General features: G+C 39.9%; 1 protein-coding gene across 2 annotated transcripts; it reads right to left on the reverse strand.

Moving 5' to 3' along the window:
* PRMT6 (protein arginine methyltransferase 6) lies at positions 7,038 to 18,478 on the reverse strand. 2 transcript variants are annotated; one of them, XM_021088575.1, is made up of 2 exons: positions 10,513 to 18,478; positions 7,038 to 8,408 (listed from the first exon to the last, which is right to left on the reverse strand). In XM_021088575.1, exon 1 carries the CDS (start codon positions 11,931 to 11,933, stop codon positions 10,608 to 10,610), a length of 1,326 nt encoding a protein of 441 aa, XP_020944234.1. In that variant the 5' UTR covers positions 11,934 to 18,478; the 3' UTR covers positions 7,038 to 8,408; positions 10,513 to 10,607.

Raw genomic sequence — 19,128 nt, forward strand, 5'->3', positions numbered from 1 at the left:
TTTGGCAATTTTATAGGATCATATCCACTCAAGCCTGGTGGAGAAGAGACGGCTGGCAGGAACAGGTCAAACAGTAGTTAGGGAGAAATCTGACTAAATTGTTGTCAAAGTACAGTTTTGGAAAAAAACTTTTCATCATTTTTAAAAAATTGGACCTGGGTTTTATTTTCTTTCTTCGTCATAAATTTTTGTCTCTTTTGTTCATGGACATTCTGAAAAACAAGCAAATCCTTTTGAAAGTCCTTTCAACACTTTTACTTGTCTAATGCCTTGTGAAATTCTATTTCAGAGAGCCAACCAACTCCTCTTTGATAAGCTTTATTCTGTGTGCTCAGGGAAAATTGGCAGATCTAGAAGAAGGCTCAATGGCTATAAACTGACCAGGAATTATTGTAATAGTGGCAAGCCCAATCATTTGCTCTGTTCATCTCTGATATTATCAGTATCCCAGGTATTACTAAAATTTCCAGTAGAGAGTAGGGAGCCATTTATGGATCATGATTGAAAATAACTCTCTTAAGACAAATAGCAAGGTCCTCCCATATAGCACAGGGAACTGTCTTCGGTATCTCCTGTGATAAATCATAATGAAAAGAATATAAAAATACATGTGTGGTGTGTATAACTCACTTTGCTATATAGCAGAAATTAACACAGCATTATAAATCAACTATACTTCAATGAACTTTTTTAAAAAAGAAAGTAACTCTAAGGAGCACTTGGTCAGTGTAATTCATTTGTCATTGGAAGTATGCGGCATTTCAATACTAGTTGTCTTTAAGAGGGTGAGATGCTTGCTCTCTACTTCAGACTCAGCTCCTTCAGGCCAGGGACCTTGCCCTATGCTCCTTGATATACCAAAACTAAAAATAGTACTGCCATACAATAAGCATTCAATAAATACTCACCAGTGGTCATGATCTGATGTGATGATCTGTGCTGCGGCCACGTCTTCCAGGAGCATATTACCTCTTGACTAAAGATAATGTTGGACAGAGGGTAATGAGAGGTTCTGGCTACTCCAAATATATATCCAATAAATATATACTAGCTCTGAAAAAAAATAAACAGTACTTCAGAATATGCTGTTTAGAGATATATATACATAGGATAAAATAATGTATTTAAGTATTTATGTATTATGTATATAATTATATATTATGTATATGTATATAATATATTATGCATGTGTGTAATTATATAATTATATTATGTATATACTATTATGTATAAAATAGTTCAGTTAGGTTATATTTATTATGTCCAATTAGAGATGACAATTAAGCAGTTGTATATATGAGTCTGAGACTTGGTAGAGATGTTGATTATGACAATATAAACTGGGGAGTCATCAGCATATAGCACTTTTTAAAGTAATGGGACTGGATGTGATCACCTAGGGAGAGAATTTAAAGAAGGGCAGAGTAAGTATAATTTGTAGTAGCAAAGAATTGCAAACAACTGTTGATCAATAGAAAATTGGTTGAATAATTTATGGATTATATATACCATACTTTTTTTTTTGACTTTTTTTTTTTTTTTTTTTAGGGCTGCACCCGTAACACATGGAGGTTCCCAGGCTAGGGGTTGAATCAGAGCTGCAGCTGCCGGCCTACACCACAGCCACAGCAACATGGACCTGAGCTGCATCTGTGACCTATGCCACAGCTCATGGCAACACCAGATCCTTAACCCACTGAGCAAGGCCAGGAATCAGACCCAAGTCCTCATAAATACTAATTGGGTTCATTACTGCTGAGCCATGATGGGAATGCCCATACATTTTTATATTGCTCTTAATAAGAATATGTTATATATAAATGTATTGACCTCAAGGAATACTTAGTTTACATACTTTGACCTAAAAATAATTTTGAGTAATATGAATAATATGTCTACATACTTGTAAAAAATTACATAAATATGTGTATATTAGTCTATTGAATAGAAAGATACATTCCCAACTGTGGGGAATGGGAGATCAAATTTTTCCTTTAAATATTCTATGTATGTATTTTACGCATGCAGCTTTAAAAAGTCTAATGATAGAGGGACATAAAATCAATGTGTATGTAACTATTTAGAATGTAAAGAAATCTTAGAAAGGATATTTATAACAGTAACAATATCCTATCAGTGCTCCACTTATTCTATTTATGTTCTTGTGAATTCTTTGCTTTTTTTTCTGTACAACTGCTCCCCCAGAAATATTTAATTTTTTTTGTGTGTGTGCTTTTTAGGGCCGCACCTGTGGCATATAGAAGTTCCCAGGCTAGGGGTCGAATCGGAGCTGTAGTTGCTGCAGCCTCAGCAATGTCATATCCAAGCCATGTCTGCGACCTACACCACAGCTCATGGCAAAGCCAGATCCTTAACACACTGAGAGAGGCCAGGGATCGAACCTGTGTCCTCACTGATGCTAGTCAGATTCGCTTCTGCTGTGCCATGATGGAAACTCCAGTCCCCCAGAAATTTGACTTAGCTTTCTGCACTGCAGACCCTTAGTGGTGGGGGTGGGGTGGGAGGATGGCCCTTAGGCTGTGGAAACCCTCCTGTCCACCCATGTGAGAGATGGGAAGTGCCTAGGAATTTGTCTCCAAAGGGGCAGTCACTAGCCAATGTCTGATGGGTGGGAAGGTTTGAATGTGTGAGCAGCTCTCTTGCTCCTTAAATAGGGACATGAGTGACCTATGCTGTCTCCACAGCATCTCTGCAGGATTAAGCCCAGGTTCCCTTTCTTGGGACTTGGCTTCAGATCACATTCTAGCCCGTCCTCCTTCCCTTCCTAGTTCTGCTTCTCAGCTGCCCTTCTAGCATTTTCTTGGAAGAGTGCTTGATAAACACTTTTATATGTATCCTTGTCTCAAAGTCTACTTTTGGAGATCCTGGTCTAAGACAGCAACCAGTCTATTTTAAATGCCTGTTGATGTCCCCTTAACTCTTGCAAGCTCAGGCATCATGGACAGTGCATATAGTGTCACAGTTTAGATACTCGGATTTTAGGTAATAAGCTCGAATCTCTGCCACTTACTCTGCATATGGCCTGGGGAAATTCACCAAATTCCATGCCTTTATTTCTCATCTGTATGACGGGATTGATAATCGAACTACTTCACAGAGCTATGCCAAGGAGCAAATAAAATAATATACTTAAAGTGCAGCTAGCACATTTTAGGCATTCAATAATGATTTAAAAATTAATAAAGATGCTTTATGTATCATGACTATTTATCTCTATGTATACCATGGCATGTCTGAAAAAAGGAGGAGTTTCTTTCATATGAAAATTTATGATACGGAATGTTCCTTAGGATGAAAGCCACTCTTTCTAGAACATTATTTTATTATGTAAAACTCATATGAAGTAAACAAAGTTAATACATCACTGATTTTAATGGGACTTTGCACAGTATGATTAATATGCCATTATTGCATAAAAACGTTCTACATGCTGGGAAGTAGTAGCTGGTGCATTAGAATTTCATTTGGTATCAAGTTTCAGCATATGCTATTTTCTCTATATGTTCCTATGAATATATAATCATCTGGTACAAAGTAAATCAGATAATAATCCAAAAAATGAAAAACTACATATCCCTAGTAATCATATCACATATTTTCACACTGAATAACATATCTATTTAATGTCTTAAATAATATCGCTATTTATGGGGATGGTACAATAATCACTTCCTTTATTGATCTACTTTTAAGAATCTTGTCTTAGTGCTTAGAGTAACTCAACCGTTCTATCTCCTATCTATGCAGATCGCCATCCCGAGGCCTATTTTTCTTGGATCCAACACCATGGAATTAATTTATATGTGAACCTATTTTACTATAGTGTCAGGCTCTATAAAATTCCCCTGGTTGGGGTTCAAGCAAAGCTAGCTAATACTGAATTCCACTCATTACAAATTGCATATTTCTTGGTAGTTTCTAATTTCATTTCATATCAAAACCCCTTTGTTGTAATTGCTGTCATTCTCACTATGTTTTCCCCTACTTATTCTCACTGAATTCTCAATTAATCAAGGACTGTGTATTTAATTTGTAGATGTTCCAAATCCTCTCTCTTTAATTTTGTCTTTTGCTGTAGCTGTATATACTTAATCATTTATATTTCCCTATTTTTATAAAACACCAGATGATAAATACATAATGGTAGAATAAGAAATTCACATTAAAACAGTTTGTTATTTTTCTAGAAATTCCTGGTAAAAGTCTGGTTCCAATGAATGCATAAAATGAATTTTTAAACTGTTTGGGATTCTTAGTCCTTTCTCTAACATCATACATAATTCAAAGTTGAAACGCTACACTTAGTTCTTAAATATAATAGTTTTATCAAGAGCAAAGCTGAAAATGTTTTTTTAAAAAGGTCCAATGCCCTCCTACTCCATACCACTCATTACTAAACTGCACATCATTTGAGATAATAGAGGTTGGAAGGTTTTGTTCATAAATTTTAGAGGATTAGGAAGTACTTATAAAGAAGAGTCTTTGAATAGGCTTAGAATCTAAGTAAAAAGAAAGATTAAGGACAAGTATCAATATAAGCATTTTTTTGTAATTGATCAATATAATCTTCATTATGTTCTGAGCCCATGACTTCAGAAAAGCTTACGCTGAGAGTATTGTGATGTAGGCAAAATGTATGCATGGGGATACTAATATTTATTTATGTGCTTCTCTTTGACCCCAAGATATTTTTTATGCTGACCTATTGTTTAATCCTACTATCTAGCCACCTCCTGAATATACATCTCTCTCTCTTTTAAAATTTTTACTGCTACGCCTTCGGCATATGGGAGTACATAAGATTTGAGCTGCATCTGCAACCTATGGCACAGTGGCAACAGCAGATCCTTAACCCAATGAGCGAGGCCACGGATAGAACCCCTCAGAGAGACAAGGTCAGGTCATTAACCAGCTAGGCCACAACAGGAACTTTTTCTTTTCTTTTTTTTTTTTTCTTTTTTTTGGCCAAGCTCACAGCATGTGAAAGTTCCCGGACCAGGGATCAAACCCCTGCCGCAGCAGTGACCCAAGCTGCTGCAGTGACAACACCAGATCCTTAACCCACTGCACCACAAGGGAAATCCTGAAAATGTATTTCTTTTCCTTCCACTCTACACAGGCCAGAATTTCTATTCCCTCTTCCTGCTGATCTTTCCTGCTGACCAAAATAATAAAACAAAACAAATTCATGTTAAAGGGTGGTTATAGCCACCTGTAAGCCCTCCACTCCATTCCGTATTCCTTTATGAAAGATTGCATTGAAAAGATCTGTAAACCTGGGAATTTCTGTCATAGCTCAGCAGTAATGAACCTGACTAGTATCCATGAGGATGAGGGTTCAATCCATGACCTTGCTCAGTGGGTTAAGGATCCAAAGTTGCTGTGAACTGTGGTGTAGGCTTGCAGCTACAGCTCTGATTCAACCCCTAGCCTGGGAACCTCCATATGCCTCAGGTGCAGTCCTAAAAAGACCCCCCCCAAAAAAATCTGTAAACCCAATAGAAAAATCCTAAGTAGAAGAACAATGGCAAAACATAATTTGAAGTTGATTCAAATGTGATCATTCCTATCATTAATATTTACCATCACCATGTTGCAACCACTGAAAAAGTACAGTGACCCAAGTAAATGCAGCTGGCAAAAGAGGAATGTGTCACATCTTACACTCTTTGTTCAGCCATATGCTCTGTGTCCTAGAAATGTTTAAGCCTTCCCCACATCTTTGTGCATTTTGCTTTCTCTGTTACTTGTCCTTATGCTCTTCCATCAAGCTATCTTATTTACTGCAATTTTTTTAAAATTAGGATTAATGTTTTTAAGCTGCTACTACCTTTGTTAGAATCAGTGTTCTTAGTGCTCTTGGTTGTAAAGTTAACATAGGTTTTGGTGGTCCACCCAACCTAATTTTTCCTTAAGTTTGTTATTTTTAGTGCACAATGTTGCAGAATGTGAAGGTTTTTTACAAGTATATATATCATGTGATTGCAAGAATTCCTGTTAAGCATTTAAAAGCATGTGGGGAGAATTTCTTTCCATCCCACTTACCTTTTTGTCCTAACTTTTCTTAACAGCCTAGAAAAAAAGTCGCTCTGTATTCTAAATTTCTGTTACAAGTGATTGCTTTTAGAGTTAAAAAGCTATCCAATCAACTGAAATATTCACCAATCTTTTCCCAGAGTTATTCTCAATAACGAATTTAATTATCAAAGCTCCCAAAGAGCACAATTCCAATGCTACTGTTGATGTCTTAATTTTTATTAAAATTCTCTTTGTGTTTAGTTACATTCAGATGCTTTGTTTTAAATGTCTTTTCCTATAAGCATGTATGATATTTTGGGAAATAGTCTCATTATGTCATCTTTCTCCTTATCATCAAACTATTTCGACACAGTTTTGCAAGAAGTTTATCAATCTATGACTACCGTTGTGTTTAGGATGCAATTAGTGCCTGTTCTAGGCTTCTAAAGAGCTGCAGAACATTCAAGCTTTCCTCAAGATTGTCTACATGTCTCAAAGCTTGCCACACATTCAGAAATCTTTTTTTCTATGGCCATGCCTATGGCATGTGAAAGTCCCTGGACTAAGGGGGGATCAGAGCTGCCAGCCTACGCCACAGCCAGGGCAACACCAGATCTGAGCTGCATCTGAAACCAATGATGCAGCTTGTGGCAGATCCTTAACCCACTGAGCAGAGCCAGGGATCAAACCCACATCCTCACAAAGACAATGTTGAGGAGTTCTTAACCCACTGAGCCACAACGAGAACTCCACATTCAGAAATCTTGAGTCTGCACAGTGTAAAATGATGCAGGTTGGCTAAAAGGCTGGTATCCAATCAGCTATCCATCCATATGAACATTTTGGGATACCACCTTTTATAGAAAATAAAGGGGGCATATCAGAGTCCTCTGGCCTTTTCTCTAACCTCCTAATGCTCAGAACTTCTCCAGGTACTCTAGAAAGTAGGAAGATGTTCTAATGCCAAAAAGTATCAGAAGAGGAAAAAGATCCATAAATTCCAACAAAACAATAGTATTTATTATGAGAGGGATAAGTCAAGGAAAAATTGGGTTATGGCAATGAAGCCAGATATAAAGCTAACAACAACAAAAAAGCATAAATGAGCCATAAATTTGGCTTAAGTAGCCAGTGTGAGAAGGGTCACCTACCTAATACATTGTGTCTATTAGCTAAAACAAACAAGCTCTATAAAGGACAGAGATTTATTTTTAGAACACCGTAAAATAAGTTTTTCTCTGAGGAGTTCACAATCTATGTGATGATAAGGAACATTTTCGCACTTGGGCAAAATTTTAAGAATGGAATTGTTAGGAAGGGTGGCTTCTCATCCTTGCTTCAGCAGGGCTAAGATTTAGTTGGAATGAAAGCTTTCCAGGCTAAAGAATGAATGCAAATTATTGGTGTAGGTACTTCTATCCCTCTACTGTACTCCAGTTTTTTGAGAGTAGGATTTTCTGATTATTTTACATAGAGCTTAACTGTTGGTGTTTATTACATCAGTACGTGAATAACCACCAGGTCGACTGTTTCTCTGCTCTTACCTGGCAGCAAGCAGAATGGCAGTTTGTCTACCTCTGCTGTGTTGAGGATTCAGTTTCTTGGGGGCCTCACAAAGTGCCACATTTGATTAGCTGTTAGGAAAATGGGAACAGGGAAAGCTTCATGAGTGCCTAATATCTGTCAGCCTGAAGACCGTATATATTGAAGGTGGCTATATGATGCCTATGAGACAGATCTCCAAGGAAACTTCCTTAAACTAAGGGGTTATTTGGGGTTAGGAATTGAAAGACCTGTGTTCAGTTGTCAATAACTAGCTCTGTAACCTTAGGCAAATCCATTACAATCTGTGTAACCCTCTTCCTTCTAGGTAAAGGGAAGATAATTACCTGCCCCCCCCCCCCACCTACACCACCGGTCTTTTGCCCATTATTGTTTATTTATTTCACTTTCTGGTTGGTCCTGTGAACACAGCTATTTGGAGGGAGAAACTATGTTTTATTGGTTTGTATCCTAAGTGCTTGTGATGTATTGTATCCTCAATAAAATGTCCGTTTTCCAGTGAGTTAATGGAAACATTTGGAAAGTTCCACAGTGCTAAATAAAGCCGTTTGAATAAAGCAGGTAGAACTTCACCATGTTTTTCTCTCCTTAGGGCTGTTAGTTCCTTCCTGTGGCCCAGATGGCCCTAAAGGATCAGGATCAGTTCAAACGGAGCTTGGACAGTGCCTGGATGCTGGTGCATCTCACAAACTCATCCTTCTGGAAGTATCCTCACTTCAAAGGGCTTGGGCTTCCTTTGGATCATCTGGTTCCAGGATCATACATTGCTCGTCAGATAAGCCATGCTGACACTGTCAAACAAGTACCTGTAAAAAAATCAAAATGTTGACTGTTTATTCACTAGCACATTTTCTATATGTCCAACTGCTCCAGGTTTGCATATTTCCTATAATTACAACAGGTAGAAGTTACTGAGATTGTATCATGTACCAGGCGCTATGTGTTTATCTATGGAGCAGGTATGACAGTTATCCTGTCTGCATGAGAGCAGTGGAGAAAAAACAGAGGTTAAGGAGTTAGCCTATAGTTACACAGTTAAAGTGGTGGAGCCTTGATTCCAGCATGTTCTCTGGCTCCAGAGTCCAAGCTTTTAACCACTATGCTATCGTACCTCTTGATTAAATGCTTAAGCTGTTTTTTGGACAATTCGTCTCACTTCTGGGAATAGTACCAATAAGAATTTTAATTCTAATTATGAAACACTTACCTTTTCCTCCTATAGTTACCCCAAGTTTCAACTGGAGTTCCCTTTGTGTGCTTATACTGGTAATGAGAACTGTATAATACTGGTATATGTGTAAAACACAAATAAAAATGGGATTTCGAAGAATGCTTTCATGTATCCATACAGCAAAGGGATTGTTATAGGAACTTAAAACAACTCTAGAAATCTACTCAAAACTGTACACTAAAATGCTAAATAAATGTTCAACCTAAAACATGGTGGACCCTAACATAAGGAGTTAATTTATACCTCTAGCTTATACCAGGCCTAGCTTGCTGTTTACACAGGCTATCTTAACATCACCATGGTGACAACTATAAATGTATTACTTGCTATTCAAGGATCTCTGTAAAGTCAATGAGTTTTTACATGTATGTTTCCCCTCATAATAACACATCTCATGTGTTTCTGAATACCAAATTTTAGCAAATTACTTATAACACAAGTTTTTTTTAATAAGCAAAGACTAAAGGAGAAAGCTCCGTTTTGATAAACAGAACTGTTAGAATACTGTAGAAGACCAGTTTTTCACACCTGTTTCCTATTAGCACACAGATTCCTAATAGAAAGAAACCACACATCAAACATAGTTGAATTACTCTGTAGGGGCTGTGACACCTTTTTTTTAAAGAACAATATTAAAAAGGCAAAATCTCAAACAGTACACAAGACTTCTTACTTCATCTCTAAAAATAGAGAGAATGCCAATGCTTTATTTGCCACAGGGATGAGCAGGGAAACATCAGGAAAATAAATCTGATAACATGACTCACACTCGCATTACAAACGGTTTTCCTAAATTTACAACTTTCACATTTAGCTGAGCTAAAAAGAAAAAACACTGAAAAAGAAATTTCCACTTGATGTAAGTAGGCCAAATCACATGATACCTTGAAATGAAGGAGTTTTAATTTTCTATCTGGGAAAACATATTCCTTAATTTAATCAACTTAAATAGTTCACCCATGGTGATAAAAAAGCCCTCGGGTCAGGTTCGAAGACACCTCCTCTGTTAGCGTGTTTTAAAGAAATACAGACTTTCGTTATGGAACATACATGAAACATTTTCTTGGTTAAATCTTAAAGATGAGAAAAAAAAAAAAAATCCAGACCACTTAAAGGTACCTCCTAGATTTCTTAGGTATGCTGTACAATTATGTATGAAGTTTACTTCACTTAATGGAGTAATGTGCTCAGCAACTTTAGCACCCTAAGGAAGTTGTGTCACTCAAACTTTGTCCTCATTTTCCTCCCCCATGTCACTAGGAGTAAAATTTATTTCAAAAACAATAAGGAAGAAATACTGTAGCCTAGAGGCACCTGGAGAGGGCAGGAATTCAGAAAATGAGAGAATATGGCTCTGGAGAGATTATTGGAAATTCATGGCGTATAACTACAAACCCCTTTACACTCTCCTTGGCTCAGACTTAGGGTGTGAGGTGTCAGGGATGTGCATGGAGCCTTCATAAACTGACAGTCTCTCTGCATGAAACAAACGAAAAAAGAAATACAAGTGCTTGGTACCACGTGTTTTTAAGGATTACAGGCTGTTTCGGTGGTTGCGGGGGACTGGGATCACTTTTTAATAAATACCGCCAGAAGAATCTCCTGGAAGGGAGATGGAAGTCACTCTCCCTCCCCAGGAGCCCTGAGGGAAAAGGGAGACAGAAGATAATGCCCCCTACTTGCAGGAGAGATCTGCCTTTCTCCTCCGACCCCCCTCCGCCTCTACCGAGCAGGTCTGGCCGCCTCGGAAGGTAGCTGGGAGAAAAGGCCACGCTCAGTCCTCCATGGCAAAGTCTTTGGTCTTTTCCTCCTGGTCGCCCACTTTGTAGCGCAGCAGCACGCGCAGGTGACGGTGGTTGTCCTGGGAGGGCAGGAGCGTAATCTCTCCGGAAACGTCCGTATCTTGCTCCACTTGCACGGGCTCGTTCAGGTAGAGGAGTGCCTGCTTCCAGTGCGTGACCGGGTGAAAAGGCGAGGTGGACAGCACCAGGGGTTTCTCCAAGTCCCCACTGGGGAAGGTCACCTGGAACCAGATGGCAAAGCCGTGCATGTGAGCCGAGCCGTAGCTGCTGAAGCGGAAGCGCCCGCCCACCCCTGCCTCCAGCTCCTGCTCCAGACCCGCGCGGGCCAGGTCCAACTGAGCAAAGCACTGCGGCCGGGCCAGCACATCCTCGCCAGACAGGCCTTGCACCACGATTTCTGAGTGGCCCATGAGGCAGCGCGTGGCGAAGCTCTCCAGGCAGCTCATGTCCACCCCGTAGAGCTGCTTCATCTGGCTCCAGAAGCTTAGACGCAACTCCAGCATCTGGTCGCAAATGGGCGCCACGAAGAGCTCGGCGGAAGCCGGCAGAAGAAGACCGCCCTCCTTCAGCCACTTGGTCCGCGCGTGGAGCACAGAGCTCAGCATAGACTCGTGCAGGAGTCCGTAGCCCATCCACTCGCTCACGATGGCATCCACCTGCTCAGGCAACTCCACCGTCTCCACCGGTCCCGGCAGAACATGTACGCGGTCCTCCAGCCCGTTGAGCCGCACCACCTCCCGGGCCTGTTGCCAGATGTCGCTGGCCTCCACCGCGTACACGCGTCGGGCCCCGGCCTGGGCACAGAAGATGCTGAGAATGCCGGTGCCCGCGCCCACGTCCAGCACGGTCTTGCCCCGCAGCGCTGCCCAGTTCCGCAGGATGCCCAGGCGGTAGGCATCGGTGCGGACGCGGTCGGCAATCATCTCCTCGTGGACCGACACGTCCGAGTAGCACTCGTAGTATAGCTGGTCCCGCTCCCGCCTAGTCCTCCGGGGTCGCGGCAGAGCCGCCTCCTGCTCTCCGCCATCTTCCTCTTCAGTTCCCTCCCCTCCTTCGCCGCCGCCCCCCGACTCAAGCTTTCTTTTCTTGGGCTGCGACATCTTGGAGGCTCCGGCCGGCTCCCGGCAGGCGTTGCGCGACGCGGCGCGGGCTCCGGGGAGCAAGGGCTTCTGGTACTTGTAGTACGCGCGCGCTCTGCCCACTGCTACCCGCAGTGCCGGCGAGTTCCCGCCCGCTGCCTCCGAGGTGCACTCTACTATTTTACTTGCGTCTTTGGCGTCCTGGAGACCCTCTCTCATCCCCTGCGCCCACTTTCTGTGATTCTGTACATTCCTCCTCCTTCCCTTAGAGCCTCGATTGTCTTTTCTTTCATTCACTTCCCGAAGTGGACACGCCCACTTAAACCTAAAAATCCATGTTTTGTCATGTCTGCTCAACTCCCAGATTTTTTATTACACAGAGTTATTTGGGCGGCACCGTTCACACGTTACCGCCTCACCCAGACAGTCGCAGTTCCAAAAGCTCTCCAAACGTAGAGATTTAGGAATTGCCCTACATGTTTTTCTTCTCGGTTTTCAGTGGAGTTTCTAGAATGCAAAGAGGGTGTAAATGGAACAAACAGAGTAAAAACCTCACTGTAAAACCCTGGTTCGGATTCCAGTGAGACCACAAATTAATGGAACGATTAGGGCAAATTATAGAACTACTCTTGCCTTTCATTAATTACCCTTTCACCCACCAGCAACAAAGAATCTTCAAAGCAGTTGAAAAATTAAGTTTCTCGTCTCTATTACTGGACAATAGTTGCTTGGCGCTTCGTCCTGCTCTGGTAATTCTGTGGCTCATTCGAGAGTTAAATACTGGAAAGGTTTAGGCTAAGGAGCAGTTGAAAGGCTGCAGTGAAGCTCACTGCTAGGTGTATTGTGATAATCAAGTAATGGAGTCCTTCATCCCTTGTGATCGTCTTTCTGCTGCAACTCACTTTTTCCTGTGCGTCTCCTTTTGGACAAAATTAGTCCTCCCCTCTTCCTTTTCCATTTCCTTTCAGTCAACTGTCAGGTGTTAATCTCGTCCCTCTTGGTTGTTCATAGTGGAAATACAATACAGTTTAAAATACAGGTGATGCTTACATGGGTATCTGTGTTCTTCACGTAGTAAGGTGAGAAAAATTTTTCCCATCTTAAAAAAAAAAAAAAACCTGCAGAAACTTGACTTTTGTTTTGTTGTAGTCTCAAACTATGTCTGTGTAACCAGTGGGTCTGTATTCCTTCTCAGGGGGAAAATTCTTCACTCCATTCTCTGGGTTCATCTGTCATTGAATGAAATAGGCTTATTGACCTGACATCTTCAGCTATCCTTCTAACTCTGGGCTCTCAACCCTGGCTGCTCATTAGAATCCTCTGTGGAGCTTTTCAAAAATACCAATGCCTGTGTCCCACCTCAAACTAATTAAATCAGAACCAAGCCAGTGGAGCCTGTGCATATAATTTTAAAAGCTACCCAGGGAATTTGTGCAGCCGAGGGAAAACTGTTTCTCAGGGAAATGATCTTAGTTAAAAATTTGGCTTCATTATTTTCATTGGGTAAGTTATCGGGTTTTTTTTTTTTTTTTTTTTTCCTAGTGGCCTGTCCTCAACTACTTAAGGCTAAAAATCCTCAGACCATTTCCTCTCTGCCCAGTTTACTGTCTTCCTTTTAAGAAAATAGAGGCCCAGAGCAGGACATGGAATTAGAGTTGGAAATGTTGACTAATATATTACTTCTGGCTGTTACTTAGTGTCTACTTCTCCCATCCTTTTCCTCCTCAAAATCTTTTCCTTCCTCTTTCAAATGCATTCACTCCTCTACCTAATTTCCCAGTTCACTTATTCGTGGTCTCATTTAAGAAAATTATGAATAAAGCTTTCAAAGTAAATGAGTCCATCTTCTTTTCTCCTCCACTACCTACACCCAAGTCTTAATTTTTCCATCTTTGCTTGTGTGGAAATCAGTTTTTTAAAAGATCTCTCAGCTTCTAGCCATACCCTGTTCTCCACAGAGCTATACGAATGAGCTTTTAAAAATCTAAATTAGATCATGTCATATCAATCTTCAAGTTCTTATTCCAGTGACTGAAACAGTCCCATAAGTTGCAGTAACTTTCCATCTTATCTCATGCTCCTCTCCCCAGTTCCTCATTGGGCTCAAAATATACTGGTCTTGAATAACACACCCTTCTCCTGTCTTAGGTCTTCACTTGTGCTCTTCTAGGGTCCCGAAAACTATTTTTCTTAGTCCTTCACTTCAGTGGCTCCTTGTTGTCTGTCAGGTCTCAACTTAAATATTACCTCCTAAGAAAGTTGTCCTCTGGCTACTTTAAATACTACTTTCTAACCCAAGACACTGTTTATTTCCTTCATATCCTTTATGATTAGCTGGATGTGTTTAATTTACTTGTCTATTTGTTTTCTGTAAAATAGATCTGGACTTTTGTTTCCCCACTATTGTAGTTCCTAGCACCAGAACAGAACCTGGCATGTACAGAGTGTTTAATAGCCTTCAGTGAAGGCTGTTGTGGAAACAAATGATCATTTGGAGAAGAAGATGAGAGTTTTGCTTTTTGTAGTTCAGTATGGCAATTTGACTCTTTTGAACTCTGAGATAAATTCAGATATAGATCTAATTTAGGATGCTCCCAGATGAGAAATGATTTCATTTCCAAACTCTCTTAACCTTTTTAGATAGAATAATGGTAAGGGCAAAATATTATGCCTAGATTAGAGACAAAATGACCTGTGGCACTCTCCCTTCCTGCCCTCTGGCTTGATACATACAGAGATTCCTTTACCCTTTTCTACCACACTAAGTTGTTTTAAGTAAAAAAAGGGACCATATCATAGTCTTTCCCTTAACATTGCAGCTCAGCAGCAAAACACCTGGATGGGAGAAGAATTGGAGCTGTGCTGGAGGAGCGTTCTTTGTATTTTCCTGTCAGTGGCTTACTCGCCACATCTATTAAATGTGCAAACCCAATGTTTTTCAAACAAATGGATCTTGAAACTGATTTAATATGGCTTCACCAACATTACCAATAATAATAATATTAATAATAAAAAATAAAAAAAAATCCAGGTACATCGAATGAGTAAAGGTGAGTATTATTTCATGAAACTTGTTTCAGTTAAATGTACTATATGTGTTTTGTTTCAGTTAAATGTACTATATGTGTATTTCTTGCTACAGGTTACAGTTAAAAGTTTGAAATCCACAACTTACTATTCTCTAAAAGCACTGTGAACTTTGACATTTTTGTACCTTGGCTTTGGATGTGGTACTCCTTTGTCCTCTCACTCATCTTTTTGGATAGTGCTTAGATGTTATCATTTTTTATTTATTTATTTTTTAGATGTTACCATTTTTTAGTAGCTTTTTCAACCGGTCTCGGGCCCTGCGCTCCTTATATGTGACTCTTTTTTTGCTTATCCCATTGTACCAGAGCTATTTAGATAGGTGGCTTTTCTATGCCAAACGATGGATGTTTCAACACCTAGATTTTTTTTTCACTTTAATATTGAGATTTTAGCACATTGTGCTAGAATCTGAACCATTTCCATATTCCAGATTGGCAGGCTTGAATACACACAGGATAACATATGTGTTTTGCATGACTGGAAGAACCATGGTTAGTTTTTGCATCACACACATTCATGCACTTATCCAACCATTCATTCATTCAACAAACATTCTGGACTTCTACTCTACACTAAGTATTTGAGAAACAGAGGATCAGTCAATAAACAAAGACAAAAATCCTTACTCCAAGGAGCTTATACTTTTGTGTTAATGTTATAGTATCTATTTTTCTTTCTTTCTTACTTAAGCAAATAGTAGAATACAAATATGTATAAGCAAATATGTATTAAAATTGTATAATATGGAGTTCCTGCTGTGGCACAGCTGGTTAAGGATCCAGCATTACCACAACTATGGTTTAGGTCACGGCTGTGGCTTGGATTAGATCCCTGGCCTGGGAACTTCCATATGGCATGGGTGCTACATTATTATGCCACTTTTTTTTTTTTTTCTTTTTAATGGCCGCACCCAGGCCATATGGAACTTCCAGGTGAGGGGTCGAATTGGAGCTGTGTAGGCCTGCACCACAGCCACAGCAACTAGGGATCCAAGCCGCATCTGCGACCTACACTGCAGCTCATGGCAACATTGGATGTTTAACCCAATGAGCAAGGCCAGGGATCGAACCTGCATCCTCATGGATCCTGGTCGGTTTTGTTACCACTGAGCTGTCATAGGAACTCCAATAATACCACTTTTAACTCTCAACTTTCTTTCCTGTATTATTTTATCTTGGATTCTATGTGATTTCTTCCCACAGATACTTATTTCTAATATCTTTTCCTCTTTAATTTGGAGGTCTGTTGTTTAAAAATGTATTTTAAAGCCCAGTATAAGAATTGAAGGTAGTTCCTTTAGGATTTCAAGAATTAATTACAATTCTCAGAGTGTGTGTTGGGAAGGGCACAGGAGCAATGACATGAAAAATGTTATAAATATCTCTCTGTTATGACTGATCATTAAATGATGTAGTTCTTCCCATGCCACAGTTACCTGGAAGCTGCTAGCATAGAAAGAGGAACTTCTGTCAAAATAAAAAAAGAAAGAAAAAAGTCCTTTATAGAAAATGAAGACAAAAGGTGGTGATTTTTACATTTAAACAAGTTGGAACATCAAACGTAAAAAGTCTATGTTTCTTGATGTGTATAGTGTCTTTTAGATCCATGGTGTATTGGTCCAGCTATGAAACTTAATACTAGAACAGATGAATAGCACATTCGGGGCTCCCTGATGATATTATTATGAGTAGTTGTAATTCTTTTAAAAAATGTGTGTATTAAATTGTTTAGGTAGTGACAACAGGGATATTATGAACTTAATCCATAATTAGCAGTTCACTTTAAATTTATTGAGCCCTCTTAGTGTATCGAATATGGCCTTTTAACAATTTCAAGTGTAAATATTGGTTTATGGCATTCTAACAATTTCGGCTATGAATCAGCCCACTCTTGAAATTACTACAGAGAAACAGGAATGTAAATTATCATATGAGAAAAGTAATGTATTAGTGCATCTCTGGAAATAAGCATTTGCTCACCTGCCCCAGGAGTAATAAGTATCAGACACTTTAACGAAAATCAGGCGTTAAGGTTAATGAACATTATTTAGTAAGATCTTCCTCTCTCTTTTTCTTTTACAAATTCCTCTAATATGAAAGGAAGCCAACCATTTGCTTCAACCAGATGCTTATGTTCTCATGTTATTTTGCTACTCAGGACATGCAAAGTGCATAGAAGTAGCATAGTCATGGGAGGCCTGGGATGCTCCAAGCAGGGTTTCTAGACCAAAAGTGCTGGCGTCACCTCGGATGTTGTTAGAGTCACACAATTGTGGACCTCACTCTGTAACTACTGAATTAGAATTTCTGGAGTTCCCGTTGTGGCTCAGTGGGTTAAGAACCCAACATAGTGAGGATATGGGTTCCATCCCTGGCCTAGCTCAGTGGGTTACTCATCTTGTATTGCCATAAGCATAGGTCGCAGATGCGGCTTGGATCTGGTGTTACCAAGCACAGCCTCTGTAGCTCCAATTTTACCCTAGCCCGGAAATTTCCATATGCCATAGGTGCGACTGTAAAAAATTTAAGTAAATAAATAAATAAAAGAATCTCTAAGGTTGGGGTTCCGCAGTCTTTGTTCTAACAGTCCTTTAGTTGATTTCAAGGAACACTGAAATTTGAGAACCACTGCACTAGACGATCTGAAGACTAACAGGGCCCGTGTGAGGCCATGCAAAAATTATGGAATGCAAGGTCTATTATTTTTTTCTATTGCCGTAGAACAAGTCACTACAAATCTATCAGCTTAAAAAGCAACCTTATTATTAATTTTTTTTTCAAAGCCCCACTTGTGGCATGTGGAGATTCCCAGGCTAGGGGTTGAATCTGAGCTGTAGCTGCCAGCCTATGCCACAACCATAGCAACACCAGATCCAAGCCTCATCTGTGACCTACACCACAGCTCATGGCAACACCAGGTCCTTAACCCACTGAGTGAGGTCAGGGATGGAACCTGTGTCCTCATGGATGCTAATCATATTCCTTTCCCCTGAGTCATGATGGGACTTTTTTTTTTTTTGGTACATCTCATAGTGTCTGTGGGTCAGGAGTTCAGGCACTGCTTCACTGGGTCCTCTGCCAGGCTGCAATCACAGTGTCAGCCTGGCTACATTCCTTTCTGGATCTTCCAAGCATGTGATTGCAGTTCCTTGCAGTTGTAGGAGTGAGGTTTCCCTCCTTTCCTGATGGTCACTTGGAGCTATTTCAGATCCGCGAGGCTGCTGGCAGTTCCTTGCCACATGGTTGTTTCCCACGCTCTCTGAAGACATACAGCTTACTTCTTCAAGGCCAAAAGAAGAAGCTTTCTTATCTTAGGGAGGGTCCTATTCCAAATAATATCCTTACCTCCCCCGGATAATCTCTGTTTTGACTGATTCAAAATCAACTGACTTGGGATTTCAATTACATCTGTAAAATAATGCTTTCAGCTGAAGAATATAGCTCTCTGAATAAAGAGACCAAGGGTTTATTCCCACTGAAGCTTGATAAATATTGCGAAATAAAAAAAATCTTCAAATAGTCTATGTCTTGGGAACTCTGAGCATGGCTTATGGCATGAGGAGATGACCAGAACAATAAGATCAGAAACAAAGTTTTGAGCAATCTGTATACTCTTATCTGAGCCAAAGATCTTAATATAGCACAGCTTGCCGTAATCACCCTTGAGTTTCTGAACTCTGCCATGTGAAAAAAGAAAAAAAAAAAATACCCCACATAGTGGCCAGTTTTTTAGTCTGGGTCTAAGAAGAGAAGACTTCTGGAATGAAACCAAGCTAAGCTAAGCCTAAATAAACCCAGTAGACCATAGATTTCATGGAATGGAAGCAAGAAACAAAAACCTTTTGTTGTTGTGAGCCAGTGAGATGCTGGTGTTACTTGTTATTTTATAGCAGAAACAAGGCTGACTAATACAAATATACATACAGAATGAATGATCATTATAAAACCACTACCTGGCTCAAGACATTAAAACATTACCCGGTCTGTGATTGTCCCTGTGTCCCTCCAAACCTGCACTTGTCCTCTTTCCCAAAGCAAGTATCCTAATAAACCATTCAACATTCAGTGCCATAAAACATTCAACATTCAGTGACCTAGTTTTTGAATGTCATATTCACCTAAATCATACAGTATATGCTCCCTTGGGTCTAATTTCTTTTGCTCACCATTATGGTTATGAGATTCGCCCATGTGATCATGTGTAGCAGCATTTCTTTTATTTTCCTTGACTTTTTTTATAGTATTCCATTGCATGAATATACCATAATTTGTTTAACCAGGTTTCTGTTGTTGTACAGGTCCTTTGAGGTAGAAATAATCATTCC

The sequence above is a fragment of the Sus scrofa genome, chromosome 4, assembly GCF_000003025.6.
Source record: "Sus scrofa isolate TJ Tabasco breed Duroc chromosome 4, Sscrofa11.1, whole genome shotgun sequence".
Classification (NCBI taxonomy): Eukaryota; Metazoa; Chordata; class Mammalia; order Artiodactyla; family Suidae; genus Sus; species Sus scrofa.

What these genes read in the sequence shown, in the direction of transcription:
- PRMT6 (XM_021088575.1), bottom strand. Translation starts at nt 11,933, where the DNA reads ATGAGAGAGGGTCTCCAGGACGCCAAAGACGCAAGTAAAATAGTAGAG.